This window comes from Nicotiana sylvestris, chromosome 1, assembly GCF_000393655.2.
Source record: "Nicotiana sylvestris chromosome 1, ASM39365v2, whole genome shotgun sequence".
In the NCBI taxonomy this organism is placed as follows: Eukaryota; Viridiplantae; Streptophyta; class Magnoliopsida; order Solanales; family Solanaceae; genus Nicotiana; species Nicotiana sylvestris.
Window position 1 is genome coordinate 1654085 of NC_091057.1, and position 23458 is coordinate 1677542.

General features: G+C 39.3%; 3 protein-coding genes across 3 annotated transcripts; 1 reads left to right on the forward strand and 2 right to left on the reverse strand.

The window, feature by feature from the left end:
• The first annotated feature begins 5917 nt into the window (after positions 1-5917).
• Positions 5918-9801, forward strand: LOC138885505 (uncharacterized mitochondrial protein AtMg00860-like). Its single transcript, XM_070166471.1, has 3 exons — positions 5918-6256; positions 9506-9622; positions 9763-9801. The coding sequence occupies exons 1-3, from the start codon at positions 5918-5920 to the stop codon at positions 9799-9801; spliced, it is 495 nt and encodes a 164-aa protein (XP_070022572.1).
• Positions 9802-11016: 1215 nt separating this feature from the next.
• LOC104225398 (uncharacterized) lies at positions 11017-13996 on the reverse strand. Its single transcript, XM_009777177.2, has 4 exons — positions 13484-13996; positions 13366-13435; positions 12565-13204; positions 11017-11824 (listed from the first exon to the last, which is right to left on the reverse strand). Exons 1-4 carry the CDS (start codon positions 13994-13996, stop codon positions 11017-11019), a joined length of 2031 nt encoding a protein of 676 aa, XP_009775479.2.
• A 171-nt stretch (positions 13997-14167) lies between these two features.
• LOC138886560 (uncharacterized) lies at positions 14168-14560 on the reverse strand. The gene has a single exon (XM_070168505.1). The coding sequence runs from the start codon at positions 14558-14560 to the stop codon at positions 14168-14170; it is 393 nt and encodes a 130-aa protein (XP_070024606.1).
• Between the last annotated feature and the right edge of the window lie 8898 nt (positions 14561-23458).

Consider the following 23458-nt stretch of genomic DNA (forward strand, 5'->3'; position numbering starts at 1 on the left):
TCAGGATGGCAGGCTCCGCTCCTCGCTCGAGCTACCGGCTTTCTTAGACTTCATTCCTGTCGACTAATCCGAGCCATGACTGTACGAAGAGAGAAAGACTTAAGTGGCGTCACAAGTGGTGCACGAAACACCAATCCAATCTCGACGAAAAAAAGGAAAAGCAAGAGTCCCCATTTCTAGTGTTTTAGGCACCTTTCAATGGCTCCCTTAATTATGTGGGCTTTGGTTTAGCGGTAAGAGTACAACTTGTGATATGTGGATTAGGCGCATGTTATATGTTCTAACTCTCCCACATGACAAAATCTTGATATTTAAGCAGAAAAGAGTAAAGGTTGGTTCATTGTCACCAAAATTTGAATCGTGTAGCAGTGATCCTCGAGAATTGTATCAGTTATTCGGAGAAAAAACTTGATTCATAATTTGGTTTTAATAAAATGGTGTTGTCTTACTCAACTCAAGAAGCCTTTTCCACACACTACAATCTTTTTTTTCTTCTTTCTATTCATTCTTTATTTCTTAAAATCCAAGAACAAATAAAATGACACCTGATTAATAATTCTTTTGGCACTAAGTAATACATAAAATTAAAAAGCTATAACTCCCTTATAAATGACTTTTTACGAGTATTGACATCAAAATTAGTACTAGTTCTTTTCAGCATGAAACTTCAAAAGATGAGTGAGCTAGTTGACAACCATCATTATTTAGTTTCCATATTAGGCTAGACATGATGTATTAGGTGTTACAGCATATTTGTTGATAAAATAAGAAAATAATTATATACCTTTTTATTTGGTATTGTTGATGCAGATTGGACTTGTAAATATTAAGCATCCTTGTCTTATCACCAATTGCAAAATATTAAGAAAGCATCTCTAGAATCAAACTTAGGAATTAGTGCCGAGAGACCCAACGAAAAATGTTGTGGACTACAAATGATTGTATCGCATAAAGAGAAAAGCAGATGACTCTATAGATCGCTACAAAGCTCGCCTAGTTGCAAAGGGGTTCACGTTACGCTCTGACTTGGATTTTCACAAAATATCTAGTTCGGTTGCCAAATCAACGACGATGCGGCTAGTGTTAACCAGAGCCGTGCAACATAGTTGACCAATGCATCAACTCGACGTCAATAATGCTTCTTATAGAGCTAGTTCACTAAACAAGTTTTAATGTATCAACCTCGGGGCTTTATTGATTCCCAATTCTTTCTCATGTATGCAGATTGAAGAAAGCCGTTTATGGACTTGAACAAGTATCTCGGGCTTGGTATACTGTATTGCTTGATCATCTACAGAAAATGGGATTTATTAAGTTTGAATATGATCAGTAGGGTAATAACAAAACATTTTACCCCCTTAATTTTCTGGATTTGCTTCCATTCTAATAATGCTTTTGTTAATACAACTTAACACAAAAATGTTTGGGGAAAAGGGCAAGATGTTTACAATGAGCAACAAAGACTTATTTTTTTTTTTCTAATTGATGAAACATTGCAAGATCAATTTAGTTTTAGTAAACTGAAAATTCCATCCAAAATCTCAAAAGAAAAAACCAACAAACAAAATGAAGAAAAAAACTTATCCCTGCAACCGCACCATTTGTCATCCCTAACGTGACCCAAAAAGGGAGTATAGATGCAAATACCCCAAATTAAGGTTACAAGAGCCCACAAAGAAAGCCCAATCCATCTTGCTCTATCAGGTTTCGTCTTCTGTCACATAATTGCCACGCGCGCCATATAAGCGCCACGCGAGGGCCAACAGTTTAAGTGGGTCTTTGGACATAAGGAATTGTAAAAATCCGAAAAACATTATAAAAAAATTCAAGTGAAAATATATTTTAAAATTAAAGTTGTGTTTGGATAAAAATATAATTTTAGGTCGTTTTTGAATTTTTATGAGCAATGTTAGTTAAAATTTTAAAAAATAAAATTTTGAAAATATTTTAAAATTCATATTCAAATATTGATTTCGAAAGGTGATAAAATGTCGGGAAACAAAAAGTGAAAAAATTAACCCATTCTTTTTCTCACATAATTCTAGGATTTTCAGCCATTTGACTCCTCTCTGTCCAGCAGTGCTCTTCTCCCCATTGCCATTTTTGAGTAATTTTCAGCCTTTTCATCAAGCAATATCAGAATTTTGTTCATCCCTTTTACTGCAAAATTTGCCTCTCTCCACAGACTTCTTTGGCATATTTTGGTGTTCAAACCCCCTTGTCCTTCTTTATTTTGCTCTTTACAATATGTCAAACTCAAAGATCAGAGGAGGTTGCATCATTTTGGGTAATTGCGTGCAGGGGCGGCTCAATGAAACCGGAGGCCTCAGACAAAAAATTAAGAAGATGTGAGGAAATAGTATTAATAATGTGACAACGGTTGCACAAATAGATACAATTAATTTAGGTAACCAAGAAAAAATTGTATGGTCTTAAAAAATTTTCTTTCAGGTTGTAAGTTCTCTTTTAAGTATTCCACAATGTAACATTGTCTAATATTTTAAGAATTTGAGCTAAATTATTTAAATATTCATATCTACTAATAAAATATTTGATAACTACAACTAAGGTAGTGTATTGAGACAAAATGTTAATATCTTGTTAACTTAAATTTTTTTTACTAATATAAATAATTATAATTAATAAAAAAAGTTTAGGGGGGCTTTTGACCCTTAGGGGCCTAAGTTAAATGTGATTTTCAAATTTACTAGAAGCAGAAATCACACATAAATTTACTCAAAGCAACTTCTAGTTTTTGAGTAAAGTGCACAGGTTGCTCAATATCTTTAATAAGTCCACAACTCTAAAAACTATTGAATCTGCTTTGCAAAATTTAAAGACAAAATTAAGATATATGGCTAAACTACTAACTCTATGATACAATTAACTGATAAAGAAATGACATATGTATTCAACACCTGACTATTCCACCACCGAAGGAATGTGTTATAGCATACTGCAAACAAATTAATTTTATATTAGAAATAACTTGTGATTCAGAAACATAAAAGTGAAGTAAAAGCTATTACGGGAGTTCCAATATAATAAACTTTTTCGCCAATGACTACGTTGGCAGCTTTTCGGAGCTTGACGGGGTTTAACTCCAATTTTGGATCCTTGATGCGTAGAACAGCAATATCATTGATAGGTTTTGCATTGATCAACATAGTAGCGTGCCAAGTTTGATCATAAAGACCCACGTTGAGATCAAAAGAATGTCAATTTCATGAGTTGCTTTAAAAAAGAGAAAGTTAAAAAAGAGACAATGTAAGTATTTAACTAACTGAATAACTCCAATGGTATTGTGGATAACATGAAAACAGGTAATAATGATATTACCGTCAGACCAGATTATGCCAGAACCATTACGAGTGCAAATAGAAGCACTACAACAAAGTGACATTGAACAACAACCAATTAAAAACTCTATTTTTCAAACAAATGTATACTCTCTACAATTCACTTGTCAAGAGTCCCAAGCTTTGGCTTGTATACTAACCGCACATTGTGCATTTCTTTTATATATATATATATATATATGATTCATGGAGTTCAGAGTTCATACCGAATGGCCATTTCATAAATAGTACACATGTTTAGAAATACATTTGCGGAGCGCGGTGCAGTTGTTGACTAGCTTGGTAGCTGCTCAGGCACAGAGGCAGAATACCAGTGCTACTGATAAACCAATTAGTGCAAGAATTCGTGATTTTATTAATCTAGACCCTCCGGTGTTTACCGGATCAGACCTCAAGGAGGACCCGCAAACTTTTATTGATCAGGTTTATCGTACACTGCGGTTTATGCATGCTAGTGATACGGAGGCAGTAGAGTTGGCTTCTTATCGGTTACGGGATTTAGCGATTTTCTGGTAAGATAGTTGGGAAAGATCCAGGGGTCTGAACGCTCCTCTAGTTGTGTGGAAGGAATTTTCTGAGGCCTTTCTTCGTCACTACTTGCCAGTTGAGATACGACGAGCTAGAGCTGATAAGTTCTTAAACCTTCAACAGGGTAATATGAGTGTGCGAGAGTATAGTATGCAATTTGATTCTTTAGAAAGGTATGCTCCCCATATGGAGGCCGAGATGAGCGATAGGGTGCACCTATTCGTGAACGGGTTGGAACCACATCTGATAAATAAGTGCACGACAACCTCCTTGGTAGAGGGCATGGATATTTCCTGTACTCAGGCTTATGCCCAGACCCTAGAGGATCGTAAGCACCATCAAAGGGCAGATAGGGAGTAGGATAGGGGATAACATAAGAGGGCGAGATTTGTAGGATATTCTGATGACTTCAGAGGTAGTATCAGGCCCTAGTCTTCGAGGAGTTCGGTGCCACCTGTAGCTAGTGCTCCTCCATAATTTCAGAGGCCCCAGTATGATCGATTTACCTATTCTGGTCCAGGTCTGAGTCGCGGGCATCGGGCTCGCAATATCATAGGGATACTAATCAGACGAGACCCCCAACACCCCATTGTGATCAGCGCGGTAAGGCCCACTTTGGACTGTGCCGTCGAGGTTCTGATGTGTGCTATTCTTGCGGGCAGCCTAGCCATATGATGTGGGATATCCTAATAGAGCAGGTGGTGGTATGGCTCAGCCGACTAGATCTGTGTCTTGTTCTTCTTCATCAGTTTGACCTCCTGCGCGGATTTTCAGCAGTGGGCAGGTCGTGGTAGAGGTAGAGGTGTAGTGCCGAGTTCGAGTGGTGCTCAAAATCAAACCTATGCTCTAGTAGGTCGACAAGATCTCGAGTCATCTCCGAATGTTGTTACAAGTATATTTTCTGTGTTTTCTTACAATATATGTGCTGATTGATACGGGATCTACATTATCATATGTTACACCCTTTGTGGCTAATAAGTTTGGCTTTGAACCTGAATTGATAAGTAAACCACTTGCGATATCTACTCCGATAAGAGATTCTATAATTGCTAGAAGGGTATATAAAGGTTGCACAGTGATGATTTGTAGTTGTCAAACCTTGGCAAATTTATTTGAGTTAGAAATGGTTGAGTTCGATGTAATAATAGGAATGGATTGGTTGGCCTCATGCTATACAAATGTTGATTGTTGTACGAAAATGGCTAGGTTTCAATTTCCTAGTGAACCCGTCATTGACTGGAAGGGGAATACTGCTATGCCGAAGGTAGGTTTATTTCCTATCTTAAGGCAAAGAAGATGATCTCAAAAGGTTACATTTATCATCTCGTTCGCGTTAGGTATGCGGAGACGAAGCCGCCTACTCTACAATCAATCCCCGTGGTCAACGAATTTCTAGATGTTTTCCCAGATGAACTCCCAGGCCTTCCTCTTGAAAAGGAGATTAAGTTTAGCATTGATATGTTTTCGGACACTCAACCGATCTCTATCCCTCCATACAGGATTGCCCCAACAGAGTTGCGAGAGTTGAAGGAGCAGTTGAAGGACTTGCTGGATAAGGGCTTCATTAGGCCTAGCACTTCACCTAGGGGTGCGTCAGTCTTGTTCGTGCGGAAGAAAGATAGGTTGTTAAGGATGTGTATCGATTATCGACAGTTGAATAAGTTTACTATAAAGAACAAGTATCAACTTCAAAGGATTGACGACCTGTTTGACCAAATCCAGGGTGCCAAGTATTTCTCCAAGATTGACTTGCATTCAGGGTATCATCAGGTGAGGGTTAAGGAGAAGGATATTCCAAAGACGGCCTTCCGGATAAGATATGGGCTATTGAGTTCTTGGTGATGTCGTTCGGGCTAACAAATGACCCAACATCTTTTATGGATCTCATGAATAGTGTATTCAGGCCCTATCTTGATGTGTTCGTGATCGTATTCATTGATGACATTCTGGTGTATTCTCATTCGGAGGCGGAACATACGATCCACTTAAGGATAGTATTACAGACCCTTCAGGATCGTAAGTTGTATGCTATGCTCTCCAAATGTGAATTCTGGCTGAATTCAGTAGCATTCCTCAGCCATGTGATATCTGACAAGGGTATTAGTGTCGACACTCAGAAGATCGATGCAGTAAAGAATTGGCTAAGACCTACAACACTATCAGAAGTCCGAAGCTTCCTGGGGCTAGCAGGATATTATAGGCGGTTTGTAGAAGGGTTTTCCTCTATATCAGTACCATTGACTAAGTTTACACAGAAAGCTAACAAGTTCCATTGGTCTGGCGTTAATGAACGTAATTTTCAGGAGCTAAAGAATCGACTGACATCCGCACTAGTGCTCACTCTCCTAGAAGGAACAGAAGGTTATATGGTATATTGTGATGCCTCAGATATATGTTTGGGTGTGTATTGATGGTAGGAAGTTGATTGCTTACGCATCAAGACAATTGAAAAAGCATAAAAAGAATTACCCGACTCATGATTTGGAATTGGCTGCAGTAAAGAGATCGGCCAATGTACGATGCTTGGTGCGGTACTCCTTGTATTTAGAGGCCACTTTCCCAAAAACGGCCATCTTCCGCCTATCCCTCCGATCGAGCTTGATCTCCATGATGAGGTCTAACATGCAGAGGAAAGAAAGCCAGCTTAAATAGATAAGGCATATACAATGAACTCAAAAACAAAATGAAGAAAGGAAAATGCTTACCTGCAAAGCCATGCCGGAAATACTCTACGATAGCTCTGCATCACTCATTGCCTTAAGCTCCGCATTCTCGGAAGCAGCACATAAATGGGCAAACACCGACACTGCCTTCTTGGAATTCGCCAACAAGTTGTAATCCACGGGGATAACTATGTGGCGTTCAGGACCCTCCGTCCTCACTTCCACACGAGTATGTCGCTCCAAGAAAGCTAGCACATATTCGGGAGCGATGTCCGAACCTGAACCGTCGTCCTCGGCATACACCACTCTACCCCCTCCAACAACAGATGACACCCCCCTCAGCAGATCGTATAGATCCCTCACCTTGACATACCCCTTCAACCCTAGGGGACCTCCCCGCCAAAATGGAGTCCGCTATAAAAACGGCTCATGTGCCTGGCCTAGGCGAGGATGCCACTCCCGAAGCAACAACTCTTTTCTTTTCAATATCGGTGGCGATGGACTTCCCGAGCTCCACCCCCCTCCTTTTCCTTGATGATGATTCATCCCTGTTGGAAGGCTCATCCATAAGGTGGTAGATAGGCCTAGAGGAGATCTTATCCCGTATAACAACGTCATGAGGAGAGTCCCTTGTTGGTATAGTTTGAGTATGACACCCTCTAACGGACTCAGCCAAGGTAAATTGCATCCCCGCGATGCGACAACCTGGCAAAATGCTGGGACCAGAGCCTTCTTCTTAGAAGTCCTACAACCTATCACCACGAAGAGGTCGTACCAATAAACGATGGCAAACAGCCAAAGGTCAGAACAAAAGGAATACTTACCAGAAAGAACTTTCGGCCCAAAATATTTGAGAAAGGCGGGCCAATCTCGAGTCCCCATCGCATGAGATAACACATGAACTACCCAATACTCGATGTAGACGACGCGAAAGGGTGCACGCCTCTCAGCTGCACAGAAAAGTCACAAGTAAATAAAAATTAGAAAGAATGAAAGTAAACAATAGGCTTACACCACTAACACCTACGGTTATGATTCCACTTCTTTGGAAATCCAGCGGGGTCTGACACCAAGTGCTACGTTTTGATGAAGAAATATTTATGCCAAAACTTTCGTCTTGCCCTATCATCAGTTCCAACCACCAACCCCCTGGTACCACGATGTCGCAGATGTATCATGGTACCCCTATGAAAACCCGGGGAAAATAAATATAAAAGATGGTGAATGCTGACCTCACACCCAACTAACTTCGCGTATTTCGTTAGTACTATAAAAATCTTATATGTATACGGAGATAGCTGCGCTGGGCAGACTTTGTAAAATCCATAGAACTCCTCCACCAATGGAAGAAGAGGGAGGGTATGACCGATAACAAAAGGATACACATAAAAAGCACAGTATCCTAGTCTGTGGACCTCCACAAGGTCCCCCCAAGCTAGAACCATCTCGACATGAGAAGGAATATTGTACGTGGACCGGAGTTCATTTATGTGTGTTTGCCTGGTCTCAGAGATCACCGAAGTAGGGGAAGGGCCAGGATCCTTGTGGAAATCGTTCCTGGTCATCGGGTTTCTAGGGAGTATCTCCTGGGGAAACTCTCTCCTTCCTCAACCGCTTCACCCTCGCTACCGGAAGGAGGGTCTATAGACAACGACGTGATGTTGAAAACCTCATCACGTGCATGGTGGGTTCGGGGCATCTTGGTAAATAAAGGGTGTGCTGGCGAACCTAGAACAAATAACGGTGACTGAACGGAAAGACAAGAAATAGAGCTACCGAAATTGAGCTAAAAGAACCAAAGACGATGACCAAAGGAGGAAATACATACACAAGAAAGGAAATAGCTAAAAGTTCTTGAAAAAACAAAATCTTCGCATATTTATAGGGTTGGGTAGCGCGAGAATCGAAGCGGAAGTCTGCCAACGATGCTAAAACCAAAGCGACAAGCAACCAGACGCTGTCTCGGGAAGGTGCGTAATGATGATGCGCGTGGGAGTGACATCACATCTCAATAACCTACACCAGCCAGGGTTCCGTGGAATGCGTCACTCTCTCAGCCTTGGCCAAACTGGCATAATTCAACAGCCAAATTCTCCAACGGAAACGGATCATGTCCGCTTATCAAGGACGTGCAGGGCCATGAACTCAACAAGCGGAGAGACTAACTGTATAGGTCTAAATTTGGTAACCAAGATAGCAGATAAGCAAGACATGGAACGAGGTCACCACAACACAATGATTGATGGTTATCGTGACAAAGGACGACGACCAAGAGCGGTCAGCCGAAATAAGATAGTAACGGTAGTTCCCTCGTGCACACATCATCAGAGAGTGGAGGCATCCAATCACACAATCAATAGGTGGCAATTCCCTCGTGCTATAATCATCGTCATTTCTTATATTTATTGCATTTCCAGGGTATTATATTTTTGTTAATCATAACTCGTTGAGCATATCATTTAACGCTCCTAAATCGTTCTCATTATAGTAGAATCTCGCTCCACTTGATCTAGAAATTATTGAGTTCAACTAGGATTCACTCCATTAGTTTGTTATTAATTAGTTTAGCAATTATTTGCTCAAACACTGCTAAATTTCTTTGCTCAATATTACTCAATCTCAAAGGCCAAATTTGCAATAGAAAACAAAAGCAAATGGCGAGGAGCTTCACAACCGATAATCACCTTTTTTATCTTTTCCTATTTTCTTGAACTTTGATGAATTTTCTGTTTTCGATCGTTATGGAAAAAACTGAAAGTTGGAATATCAACTATTAAATCACTTCTTCCTTTCAATTTACATAACTTTATTGATCTTAGTTGGAAAACGTTTTAGACAATTTTATGTTTTTGATCTTTGTGGTAGGGGCAGTGGCCATGACAAGAAGATGCTTTTACTTATGCGAGTGAGTGATAATATTCCAGGGTGATAAGATTGCTATTGAAATGAGCTCAGTGGAGCTCAACTTCAGCTCCAATGGCTGAATCTGGAAGCTTCTATAGTGCTATTGTGAAAGAGGAGAAAGATGAGAACAGAAGAAGAACAGTTTTGTTGAAGAATGAAGCTCAGCTCGTATTGAATCTATACAACAATATATATATACACGTAATTGATAGTTGTGTATCTCAACCACTAACTACTGCCAACTGTATCACAACTAACTAATCAACTAACTAAAACTATCTCTTAACTAACATACAAAATATATACAGAAAAGGACAAATACAATTTTATCTCAATACCCCCCTTAAGTTAGAGGTGGGAAAAGCACAACCAACTTGCTCAGAACAGTAGAGTGCTTGATGCATGTGAGTGCCTTGGTAAGAATGTCTACAAGCTGGTCATTGGTGGCAATGTGATGTAAGGAAACCAGACTTTCCTGTAGTTGTTTTCGAACAAAGTGGCAGTCCACCTCGATATGTTTGGTGCGTTCATGAAACATTGGGTTCCTTGCTATATTTAAAGCTGATTCACTATCACAAAACACTCTAACATGAGTAGGAGAGGGAACTGTTAGTTCATCAAGTAACCTTTTCAACCAAACTAACTCCCCAACCACTTTTCTCAAAAATCTGTACTCAGCTTCTACTGAAGACAGTGAAACTGTCTCTTGCTTCTTGGATTTCCAGCTAATAGGACTACTTCCCAGTAATACAATATAACCACTAACAGACTTCCTTGAGTCTGGACAAGCTGCCCAGTCAGAGTCACAATAGGCCTTGATTGACCACTGTATCATTGGACATAAACACACCTAGAGTAGGATCACCCTTAAGGTACCTCAACAAATGGAAGGAAACTTTCAAATGGGGTTTCCTAGGGTCCTGCATAAACTGGCTAAGATGTTGCACACTAAAAGCAATATCTAACCTTGTGTTTGTGATAAAGTTCAATTTTCCAACCAGCTTTCTGTAATAAGTGGGATCTGTCAAAGGCACCCCCTCTTTTGCTCTTAGTTTTACATTGGGATCAAGGGGTAAAGCAAGAGTACTGTACTCCAGGCAATCATACTCCTTAAGTAAGTCAAGGAGAAATTTCCTTTGCGAAATAATGACACCATTTGTCTTGTATAGAACCTCTAAGCCTAAGAAATAGTATAACTTTCTGAGATCCTTGATTTTGAATTTGTTATGTAGGAAGGTTTTCCGCTAGTCCATTTCTAATTGGTCTGTCCCTGTAAGTAGTACATCATTAACATAAACTGCTACATATACAACTGAGTCCCCCTTCCTCTTAGAAAACAGGTAGTAGTTATTCATAAAATATTCATATCCCCTTGAATACAATGCCTCAGTAAATTTTTCATACCATTGTCTGCTTGCCTGATTTAGTTCATATAGAGATTTATTCAATTTACAGACCAAACCTTGGCTATCCACCAAAAGTCCTTGAGGGACTTCCATGTACAATTCTTTATACAAATCACCATGAAGAAATGCATTGTTTACATCCAATTGAAAGATGTTTCACCCACTCTTTACTACAACTGCAATAAGTTTCCTAACTGTAGTCATCTTCACCACAGGGGAAAATGTTTCTGTGTAATCCACTCCTACTTGTTGTGTGTAGCCTTTCACTACTAACCTATCCTTAAATCTCTCAATGGTTCCATCTGCTTTGTGTTTCACTTTATAAACCCATCTACATTCAATTGCCTTCTTTCCAGGAGGCGGTGGTATTAGGTCCCATGTGTTGTTGGAATAAAGAGCTTCAAATTCCTGAACCATAGCTGTTTGCCAAGCAGGATTGATGGTAGCTTCCTCAAATGAAGATGGTTCACTATCATTGCATATGCTACTTACCAAAGATTGACTATCATGAACCGAAACATTAACAGGAATATGATGATGTTTAGAAAATAAGGCATTCCGAGAGAAATCAGAATGTTTAAGGTTATTTGTATGTCGATGAAAGGTTGGTTGATGCACAAAATATAGGTAATCTTTCAGGTATACAGGTGTTCTGTGTTCTCTTAGTGACCTTTTCAAACTTGGAATCGGGTCAGGTGTGTGATGTGTTAGAGGTGAATTAGAGATGTGTGGGATATTGGTATTTTGTGTTGGTGGTGAGCCCGTAGTGATAGATGCGGGTGAAAGGGGTAAATGATCAGAGGAAGAAGAAGAACTAGCAGGGGAAAGTGACATAACATTGGGTGTATTGCATGCATTCCTTTGATCACTCACAGTTTCTTCTGAGAATGACTCTGTGTTGGTATCAACTGTGGGACTAAGAGGGAGTGGATAAAGAGCTGAAGGAAAGGAGGAAGATTTGGAACTAAAATTGAAGGGGAAAATAGACTTATGAAACACTACATCCAGGAAATGTAAATTCTTTTGGTAGCTAAATTCAGCACTTTGTAGACTCTTGTGCCAAAGGGATAGCCTATAAAGACATGTGGTGTTGTCCTTGGTTCAAACTTATCTCTATAGATCTATGGCATTGTTGGGAAACATAGGCAACCAAAACTTCTCAATCGAGAGTAATCTAGTTTGCTATTGTACAAGGCTTCAAAAGGAGACCTGTTCTTGAGATAGGTAGTAGGTAGCCTATTTATGATGTAAGTGGTTGTTAGAATACATTCCCCCCGGTACTTCAAAGGTAGTTTGGACTGAAATAATAAGGCTCTGGCTATTTCAAGAAGGTATTTGTGCTTCCCCTCTACTACTACATTTTGTTGGGGTGTATAGGGGCAAATTTTTTGGTGAATGATCATTTTTGATTGAAAGAACAAGGTAGCTTCAGTGTTAACAAATTCCAGTCCATTATCAGACCTTATGGACCTGATGGAGGTCTTAAATTGGCTTTCAACTAAGAAAACAAAAGCTTTGATAGTCTGGAGGACATTGCTTTTACATGCTAGTAGGTGAGTCCAAGTGGACCTGCTAAAATCGTCAACCATAGTAATAAAATATTTTTACTTGTCATGTGTGCACTCATGGTAAGGACCCCACTTATCCACATGCAAGAGTTCAAAATTTTTATTTGAAGTGCTGGTCCTTTGAGGAAAGGGAAACCTAGCCTGTCTTGCTATAGGGAAAATTGAACAAACAAAAGGTTGTCTAGAAGAGAAAGAAACTGGTATGGGGGATATTCCCCTCATTTTCACAAAAGGTACATGTCCTAGCCTGTTATGCCATAGAAGGTTAACATCATTGGCTTGAAATATGTAGGAATTGGAAACAGAACAGTGAGTCTTATTATTCAGAGATGAATTATTTACATCTGGACATTGATGACTCTGTAGATGACTCAATGATGACCTATTTACATATGGAGATGCATGAGGATGTAGGTTATTCATAAAATGACTATTTACATCACAGGAATGAGTAGAAGAACAAACATCAGTTTTGTTAGCCAAACTTTTGTTTCTCAGACATTGAGAACACAACAGGTACAACCCATCCTTGACTTTACCAATCTCTAGAGGCCCTTTACCAATCTCCAGAGGCCTCTTCAGTGAAGAGGCATGCAGAAGGCAAGTATTGTCAGTGAAAGAAGTCATACCCCTTAGGTGTTTGCTCAACCAATAGACAGAAATAAGATTGAATTTGAATGAAGGAATGTGAAGAACTTTATACAGAGTGATCTCATGTGCAAGTTTTACATTTTCAATTTTTGTCACCATCACTTTATATCCATTTGGTAAAACAACTAACATGGGATAAGACAGGATTATAATGTCAGACAATAGGGATTTGTTAAGGTGATATGGTTTGAGGCTCATGAGTCTAGTATCCATGTGTCAATCTTTGATTCAAAGCATCTACATGATAGTTTACCAAAATCAATAGAAGATGTGCAAACAACAATACCTGTAAAGTTTACAGCATTGGTAGGATTTGAATTGTTAGAGTTCTCTCCATCATTGCCAAGTTGAAAATGCTGATGCAGGTTAACAAGTTGTCCATACTATTCCTTAGTCAAGTTTACATTTTGATTCTCATCTTGGGTATCACACTCATCAAGCTTGCTTGTCATTGCATCAATTGACACTCCTTGTACATTTTCTACCATCCTCTTTCCTCTATTGTGTCTAAAGTTTTGATTGGAGTTATGCGCATTCTGAGGATATCGTGCAGAATTTTGTCCATTTTGCGGATAACCATGTAGTTTGTAACACTTATACCTAGTGTGGCCTGGACTTTTGCAAAAATCACACATAGGACGATCTCTGTTATTCCCAGAGTAATTGTAGCTTGGTGAGAAATTGGTTCTAAAAGGACTTGGTCCTGAACTGTTCACATTCAAAGAAGTGGACTCAATTGACAATTGATTATTTGGTTTGATCTCCCTCTGCTTTTCATCCTGGATAAGTAAGGAGAAGGCTTGAGCCATTGTAGGTAGTGGGTTCATCATAAGAATACTTCCCCGAACTACAATATACACTTCATTGAGTCCCATGATAAACTGTATCAATCTTCTATCTTGTTCATCTTTGTACATGCTTTCCTTTGCCCCACAATTACAAACACAACTACACTGAGTCCTCTTGTTCAGAGTATTTAATTCTTCCTATAGATTTTTCAGCTTAGTATAATAGCCAGTGTTATCAAGGGCTCCTTGAGAGAGATCGTTGGTTTCTTCCTAAATTTGATACAATCTAGCTCCATTGGTTTATTCATAGCGATCTTCCAGCTCCTTCCATAACACAACAACATCACTCATATATTCCACACTATCCACAATTTCTTTGGAAAGAGAATTTAGAATCCATAAAGTTACCATGTTGTCACATCGTTCCCACTGCCAATAAGTTGGGGATTGGGAATTTAGTTGTTTGCATTCCCTACTCACAAAGCCTAATTTGTTCTTTACGAACAGTCCACGAAGAACTCTACGTCTCCAGGATCTATACCCTATCCCATCAAATGGGACAGACACAAGCATCGCACCAGTATTATCGGATGGATGCAGATACAGAGGATTACTTGGATCAATTCCCGTGCTCGGAGGTACCGCGACACTCGTACCGGTAGTAGTCGCATCTTGTTGATCAGTAACAACCATTAGAATACTAAATTAGTTGAATTTGATAGGGAAAAAGCAATTGAACCAAAAACTCATAGATTTCTACGTGATAGGTTAATGAGATTCGAAAAACTGATCGAATTAGGGCAAATCGATCAAATTAGGTCAAAATCAGAAAAGAGAAAAGGGAAAAAGAGGATTAGGAAATGAATGAGAAGATACGAGAAGGATTAACCTTGCTCTGATACCATGATAAGATTGCGATTGAAATGAGCTCAGTGGAGCTCAACTTCAGCTCCAATGGCTGAATCTGGAAGTTTCTGTAGAGCTATTGTGAAAGAGGAGAAAGATGAGAGCAGAAGAAGAACACTTTTGTTGAAGAATGAACCTCAACTCGTATTGAATCTATACAATAGTATATATATACACGTAACTGATCGCTGTGTATCTCAACCACTAACTACTGCCTGTTGTATCACAATTAACTAATCAACTAACTAATACTATCTCTTAACTAACATACAAAATATATACAGAAAAGGACAAATACAATTTTATCTCAGTACGAGGCTTCATAGCCTTTTCTATCTAGGACTTTCAGTGATCTTAGTTGAATTTTATAAGATAATTTTTGTGAATTTATTTTTTTGATATCTGTAGTAGGCGTAGTGGCTATGAGAAGAAGATTCTTTTATTTGTGGAAGTAAGTGATACATTTTCTCTATGTGTCTCATTGCTGTCACAAACAAGAATTCTATTAAACTTCTCACTGTTACTTATTCACAACTTTTTTATCTGTTCCATTTTCTACTCTGCTCTTCAACTTCTAGTTACTGTTAACTGTGGTATTCTGAAACTCCACTTAGTGAAGTTTGTGAGATTTGGTTGGTATTGTTGACTTTATGATAGGAGCTAAAATTCATCACCATTATTGCACCTAGACTTGGAATTTGGAAGAGGGATCCTAACGAAGAAGGAGATTGAAGTTAGATTGGAGTTGTGTTCTTATTGTAAAGAATAGCAGAAGAAGAGTATTTTTCGGAGACCTTCTGCTAGCCCAAGATCGTTAACTAAGATTGGAGGATTCAACTAAAGAAGAGAAAACTTGAAAAGAGAAGATAGATTTTAGATAGGAGAACTTGTTTAGGAAAGAAGACTTTCTTGATTTTGGCTTCATTACAAATGAACAAGACACCCCTATTTATACTAGCCTATGGATGATTCTAGATAATGTACAAAGAAGATTCTAGCAACCTTATCTTCTAACAACACTTTAGAATATCTAGATATGTCTTATCTTCCCACAATATTCTAGAACATCTAAATATGTCTACTAGATAAATATCAAGGATACTACTCTAGGACATTATAGAGAATTCTATATTTTTCCAAAAAATCAACTTTACTTTAGTTTTCTCACACTCCCCCTTAAAGTGATTTTTTAGAAGCTACCCCACGCTTGTCGCGGAAGAACTCAACCGATGCTTTAGGACATGTCTTTGTGAAGATCTCAGCACTATTTTTCTGGCTCCTCTTGCTTCCCCAAAAATTGAAAGTTCTTTAGTTGGTCCTGCAAAGAGACATGAGTATGTGCTCCAAAATTTTTATCTCTGAAACGAGCTGGCTTTACAATAATTCTTTTTGGTCTTCCTAAAATACTTGAATCATCTCCTTGCTGAGTTTCATTTTTTTGAGATCTCGGTCTCCCCCTGTCTCTTAGCTCCTCGATAATTGCATTATCTAAGAAAGTACCTATGATGAGCAGATTTGATGCTTCAAGGTTCACGGGTTTAGAACCTGCCCATTCTTCTGCAACTCCATAATACAAAGAGACTTCATAAAATATGACATCCCTTGAAACAATGAAGAGATGAGTTTTTTCTAGCGTATCAGCACATGTCAGCTCTCGTTTAATGCCATGCTGACGACAAAAGGAAAGAAACTCATATGATGTGAACTCACCGCCATTATCAATTTGCAGCCGCCTTATTCTGGAATCGAGTTCACCTTCAACTGTTTCTTTGAACTCTACAAACTTACTGAAAACTTCTGACTTGTGCTTCACAAAATAAACCCAAGTGAATCTAGTAAAATCATCAATGAAAATCAGCATATAAGAATAGCCTGAAAATGAAGAAGTTATCGTTGGCCCCATCAAGTCACTGTGAATAAGTTCTTGTGGGGCATTGTACCTTGAACATGATCTGTTGAATGGAATATGATGTGCCTTCCATATTGACATCCTTCACAAACCTCTCCTCCACCAAAATTTTTTAAGTTAGGCAAACCTTTTACTAGATTCAACTTTACCATGGATTTTAATTTATCCATGCTTAGATGTCCAAGTCTAGCATGCCAAAGATGTGCATTATCATTGCTACTCATCTTCTCAATATATGAATTAGAGGTAGATAAGACATATAAATCGTTAACTCTTTTACCTGAGTGAACGATATCTGCCTTGAGCACCTTGATATTGTGGAGGAACTTCACATAACGTGGGCCAAATAGCAAATAGTTTTCAGCATTTACAGCATTTGCAACTGAGAATAGATTTTTCTTCATTCCTGGAACATGAAAGACACTATTGAGGGTGATAGTGTCTTTTTGCTTCTCGTTGATCATAACAGTGCATTCTTTCTCAACATTATGTACTGTATTATTAGCTTTAACAATGACATCACGTCCGTTGTATTCGCGAAAGGTGGAGAATTTGGATTGATCTCCAGTAAGATGGTGCCCACATCCTGAATCTACGATCCAATCTCTTTCAAAATTTATGGAAGCCATGACATTTATTGCTCGAGTCTCCGCTGCGAAGCACTTTCCCCAATCTTCTTCTTTTTCTTCTTGTTCAGCAACTTCCTTGGTTTGAGCCATGTTGATCTCTATGGCTCGAAAATATCTTTTTATGTGTCCAACTTTGCCACAACGGTAATATTTTAAAAGCTTTTTACCGTTACTGAAAGACTCCCCCTTCTTTCTTGGCGAGCTTGAACCACTTGAGGATCGAAAGTGCATGCTATCTCTTAATTTTCCTTTAAAATTCCTCTTATCGGCGAGAAGAGCATTTCCTTCCCCTTCTTTGATAGATACACCAGCCATATGTTTGGCTAATAGCTCTTGTGACGACAACAAATTCTCAAATTCTTCCAATGATGGTTGTTGAACCCATCCTTGAATTGATGTTTCAAAGGGAATATATTCTGGCTTTAAACTACGAATAATAATTCTTCTTATTCGTGTTTCAGAGATAGCTTCATCCGGATTCAATAGAGAAATTTCGAAACACAGATTGTTAACCTTTAAAAAATACTCGGCGATAGAGAGATTACCTTGAGTGGTATTAGTTAACTCATTCTCTAAAATCTACAGTCGAGCTTCATCTTTCTTGTTGAACAACCGATCGAAGGTCCTCCATATTTCATAAGCTGATTTACTCCTTATAATATGATCAAATAAATTAGGTCAGATAGACCTCTTTAGGATAAACTCCGCCTTAGAATTAATCTGCTTCCACTTCTTACGTGCATTGCTGTTTTCCGGTGCGTCATCAGGAGTATTTGTGTTACTCCCATTGACAACTTCCCACAAATCCTCACCAACAAGGTATGACTCCATACAAGTCTTCCATACCTTGTAGTTAGACTGGTTCAATAACTCCATCCCCAGTCCATTAGCACGACCACCCAGATCCATTTAGAGAAACCAATTGAATCAACCACTAGCCCGACCTTGAAATCCAGAAGCCGACTTATGACTCTGATACCATGTAAAGAATAGTAGAAGAAAAGTATTATTTGGAGACCTTCTGCTAGCCCAAGATCGTTAACTAAGATTGGAGGATTCAATTAAAGAAGAGGAAGCTTGAAAAGAGAAGATAAATTTTAGATAGGAGAACTTGTTTTGGAAAGAAGGCTTTCTTGATTTTAGCTTCATTACAAATGAACAAGACACCCCCTATTTATACTAGCCTATGATGATTCTAGATAATGTACAAAGAAGATTCTAGCAATCTTATCTTCTAACAACACTCTAGAATATCCAGATATGTCTTATCTTCCCACAACATTCTAGAACATCTAGATATGTTTACTAAATAAATATCAAAGATACTACACTAGGACATTCTAGAGAATTCTATATTTTTCCACAAAATCAACTTTACTTTATTTTTCTCACGCTTGCGGGTTCAAATTAGTAATAGGTGGAATCAAATTCGAAATGGCCATTGATGAACTCAAGCTTGCAGATCTGAAAATTTGGTGCTCAACCTTCGACTGAGTGGTGTAGACTATTTTTGTGAATACTTGTACAAAGCTGACTTTTGGAGTTTTATTTCAATTTTGGGGCTATTTGGTCCGGGTTTGTGAGCTGCAAATGAAGAAAGGAGGAGTCGCCATTATTGGTTAATTGGGTTCTTTGAATCTGTTGCTTTTTTTTGTCCCAGAAATATACTTTTTTAATATCTGTAGTTGGACTAATTACTGGAAGTGCACAAAGCAAAGTCCATCTTTGCTTAACTATCAACTCCATTCCAAACCGATACTTAATTGGAAATTCAAGTTGTTGGTCAATGAAGAGGTTAAAGGAAAATCCCATGTGTGGAAGAAGGCAAGAGTGGCGAGTCTGTTTGAGAGTGGTCACAAAAGCTTTTGACCAAGAGTGCAAACACGAGTGTTGAGTGATACATTTGAGGGAGTGAATTTAGTGAGGTCCTTTTCTCTTTAATGCTAATTGGATGTCTCCCATACCTTCGGATGAAGAACTTTGAAGATTATAGCTATGATGACGAGAGCTACTATGGAGATGATGGTTATGGAGTTAATGGACTATGGAACTTGTTTACCTCTAAAAATGGGGTAACAATTAAAGATAATTTGTGATTTTAAAGATATGTGATTTATTCTAATACTAGTGAATATACAAGTAATATCGAGTTTGAATAAGAAGAATTGATGAACCAAACTAGTGTTGCTACAACAACGAGGACCTCGAGCTCGACTTTTTTGGTGGCCTCGAGGTCAGCTAAGAGCAATGAAGTATGAATAATAAAGTAAAAATAATAAAGCTAAAAAATACTTGTTGAGCACGGTAAACAAGAAAAGCAGAGTAGAATATTCTATTGCAGTGAATAATATGAGATGATCGTTACAAAATGATTGAGGCCCCCTTTGTATAGGAGGAGAAAATCCAATAAAGTACATTCCTAATTGTAATAAAGAATTCTATTGGTACAGGTGTACAATAACCTAGTACAGACCTGTACTATTTCGTACAAATCTTTTCCTTTAATTTATGCCCTAACCCACGTGCCTTGAGAAATTCCCACTCTTTCTTGAGTGTCTTTAAGATTGTACTGTCCTCGATGTCGGTCGTGCCGGGCCTTCGATTCGCTTCCTCGAGATATGTCCCTCAGTCGGGTCCAACCCCTACTTCGAGTCGCCCAAACTCGAACTCATAGCCCAATTCAAAACTTCGAAATCGGGCTCCTTGATTTTGACCGTATACATATAATCCCCGCGTTTCTTAGAATAAGATGATAAGAAACGATTTGAACCTCGACTTTCCCGAGCCTCTTGTGATGACGTTATGCTCTTGACGTAGGCAATTGAAGTGATCGAAAATGTCATGTCAGCATGCTTCCCCAAAATAGCAAATATGTTTCAGCTTTGTCGGCCACTTGCGCCGTCGGTTCCGTCGTCGGCTTTCTATAAATAAGGGGTTACTTGGCTGAACAAAAACTACACTCCTTCCTTCTTCATCTACTTTTAGCCCTTTCCTTACTTTATCTCTTCCTCTAATCACCTATTTCTATGGTTCAAATCTGTGACCACAAGGTCAAATGGCAGCAACTTTACCAGCTATGCCAAGGCTTCCTTTTTCAAAGCTTTGGCTCGAGACAACGAGAGAAGGGCACCAAATCCTTCCCGTATCAGAGGATATGCGAACTTTGCATTGCTGCTCATCTCTCTTAACTTCAACCTAGTGTAGAGCTTTATTACTTTTCCTTTCCATGGAATGAGGTGGCACTATCATCTACTAACTTTTGCATCCCACACCGGAACAGAGTTCCGAGGATGAACACTCTTGGATTGTTGCTCGTGCAACTTGCAACCCCTTTTGTTTTTTTCCTTTTGCTTGTTATTTATTAATATATTATGGCCCAGAATTTCAACTGAATTATCAATCTTGGCTACCGTAGATATAATTGCATTTATCGAAGGCTTTCTGCCAAACGTTTCCAAAAATCGAAAATGGTGCCCCCGAGAAGAGGATTTTCGGAGATGCTGCTTTCGAGGTCGCGGCCTTAAAAATGGATTAGGACCTTAGGCTTTTGTTTTTTGCTTCTTTATTCCTCTGTAAGTATCCTTCGTGGATGCCATAGTTATACTTTGTAATCATTTTTTGGAAGTATAAAAGGATCTTTTTGTATCCCTTTCGGCCCATGCTAAATTTTATTCTGTCTTTATTCGTAAAAGACTCGATTTTTTTTTATTTCAATGACTATTCCAAATATCGAGCTTAGGACATAATAAACCCTTAGGTTATTAATTGATCAATACAATACACCTCGAGGTTTTCGTTAACCCTCAAGCCAGCTCGAATGGAACTCGGAACATCGGGATTCTCGAGCCCGAGTTAAGTGAGAGCAAGATCTCGAGATGAAGTAAATCCTTAGATTTCATTGCAGTCCCCGGGTGGGAAATTTCTCCACCTCGGTTAGCCCTTAGGATTTTACAGTCGAGTGGGCATTTGCTCGAACTTGTAATAAGGATAGCCCTTAGGCCTTTTCACAGTCTTTGAGTGAGTGATTCCTCAAACTCGGATAGACCTTGGGCTTAGTGATCAAATGGATACCCTCTTCGAATTTGACTTATAGGCTGCCCTTTATGATTTTTGGTGAATTAATCCTTGATGCCTTGGTCCTGCCGCAAATATCGTAACGTCAACGGTTGAAGCGACTGAGAAGTTGCTTTTTGTATAATTTCCAAAATCATTAATTGGAGGTGTCTGATGGTCGGCCTTTTGGCTTCTTCATCATGCTTAAATGACCTTTATAAATAGACAGATTCCACAACCTTACAAACTTTATTCCCATATTATTTTCAAAGTCACATTACCCTTTCTTCAATCTCTTTGAGCTCTCTCTTCTCTTCACTATCAACACTCTTCATTTTCTTGGATCTTTCGTATTGCGATGTCTAAAACCTCTAAACCGGTTTCCCAAAAGGAAAAAGCTCCATCATCTTCTCAATCGACTAAGGGTAAACCGGTAGTGCCTCCTTGTATCGAGGAGTGTATTCCCCTGCCATGTGAAATAACATCCGATTTTAAAATTGAGAAACCTATTTCGACACCTGGCCAATGCGAGCCCACGTCTTGATATGTTTGTTTGGTGACCAAGGTTGAGCTTAAGAAAGTAAATGAGGACTGTAAATGTGACGATAAAGAAATAGTGATTTCTTCCTCCGAAGAGGACATCACCATGTATAAAGCGGGGTAGCTAAGCGTATACACCTACCCATTTATGTTGGGCCCTGCAATTCCAGCTCAGGGTCCCATAGATCCAGTTATTCTTGAATTTTGCCAATGATACCGAGTTATGCTTGGCCAGATCTACCCCTCCTTCTGGCGAATCGTTTACTTAATCAGGTTCTTTTCAAGCCAAATCGAGGGGATGTCCTTTACCCTCGATCATCTGATCAGACTGTACAGTCCCCAACTTTATCGTGGGCTCTTGATAAAATTGCAACGCCGATCCTTAAAATCTCTCTTTGTTAGTATCGATGAGAACAAAAATAGTGGGTGGATGAGCCAGTTTGTCAGGGTCAGGACCTCCGATCTGATTCCTGCCGATTGGATGTTGTTCCCCGAGGAGTGGACCATGAAATGTGAGTACGCACCAGGTTTATACCCTGCTTTATTTTCTTTGCCCTGGCTTTATATTTTTCATTGGTCTAATCCCTTTACGATGGTGCAATTGCTGCTTGGTTTCCTGGTGGGGTCCCGAACCTCGAGAGCTGGGTCCGAAAGCTGGCCTCCGCCTCCTCTTACTCAGAGCGTTGCTGGCGAGATCTAGCCAAGGGTTGATAGGAGGCCGAAAACCATGGTGAGTATCTTTTATTTGTTTCTTGTGCTTCTACTACGGGATACTGACCTCGGTTTCATGTAGATCTTAGAGACACCATTGATTTGCGGCCGGCCCCGGCTGGTGAAGTGGAGGTTCTGAAACCTTCCAAAGAAAGAAAAAAAAGAAGAGAGACATTTGAAAATCCCCCTAAGCCAAAGAAGAGCGTGGCTCGAAGGCCTAAGGCCGATACAACGGCCTTATCTCCGAAAATGGCCCAATGCCTACGGGATCAGGAGGAAGAAGAAAATGATGACTGCCTGCTGGTAAACCGCGAAAAAAAAAATGTCAATGCTTCGAAGCCTATCGAGCTGGTGGCGGTTGATGTGGCTCAATCCATAGCCGAAGAAATTTCCGAGGAATGTTCAAACAAAGTCCCCGAACCATCATCTAGAAAGAAGGCACCTCGCCTAGGAGATCATTTGGAGGGCAAGGCCGAACAACCTGACCCCGAGCCTCTTCAGATAAGAGAAAATTCCCTAAGTGGATCACTTGAGGTGATCGATATGGATGATTCGCCTTTCTCCGAGGGACAAATCCGAGATGCCCATAATATGAGGTGTTCTGAAGTGGAAGCAAGCCACGAAGGGCATGACATCTTTCGAGAATGTCTCGCAGGGCTTGAAGATGGTCCCGACCGTAGTGCCTCTTTAATTTTTGATGAGGCTCGTAGCCTCTTTAAACAGGTGAGTTTTCTATTTTTATGCCTGTGCCTTTATTTTTAGCTATTCTGAATCTATCTTTTTTCCTTTTTCATGAAGGCTGTGGTGCTCCATAAAATGGCATTTTCCCAGTCCCAAGTTGAT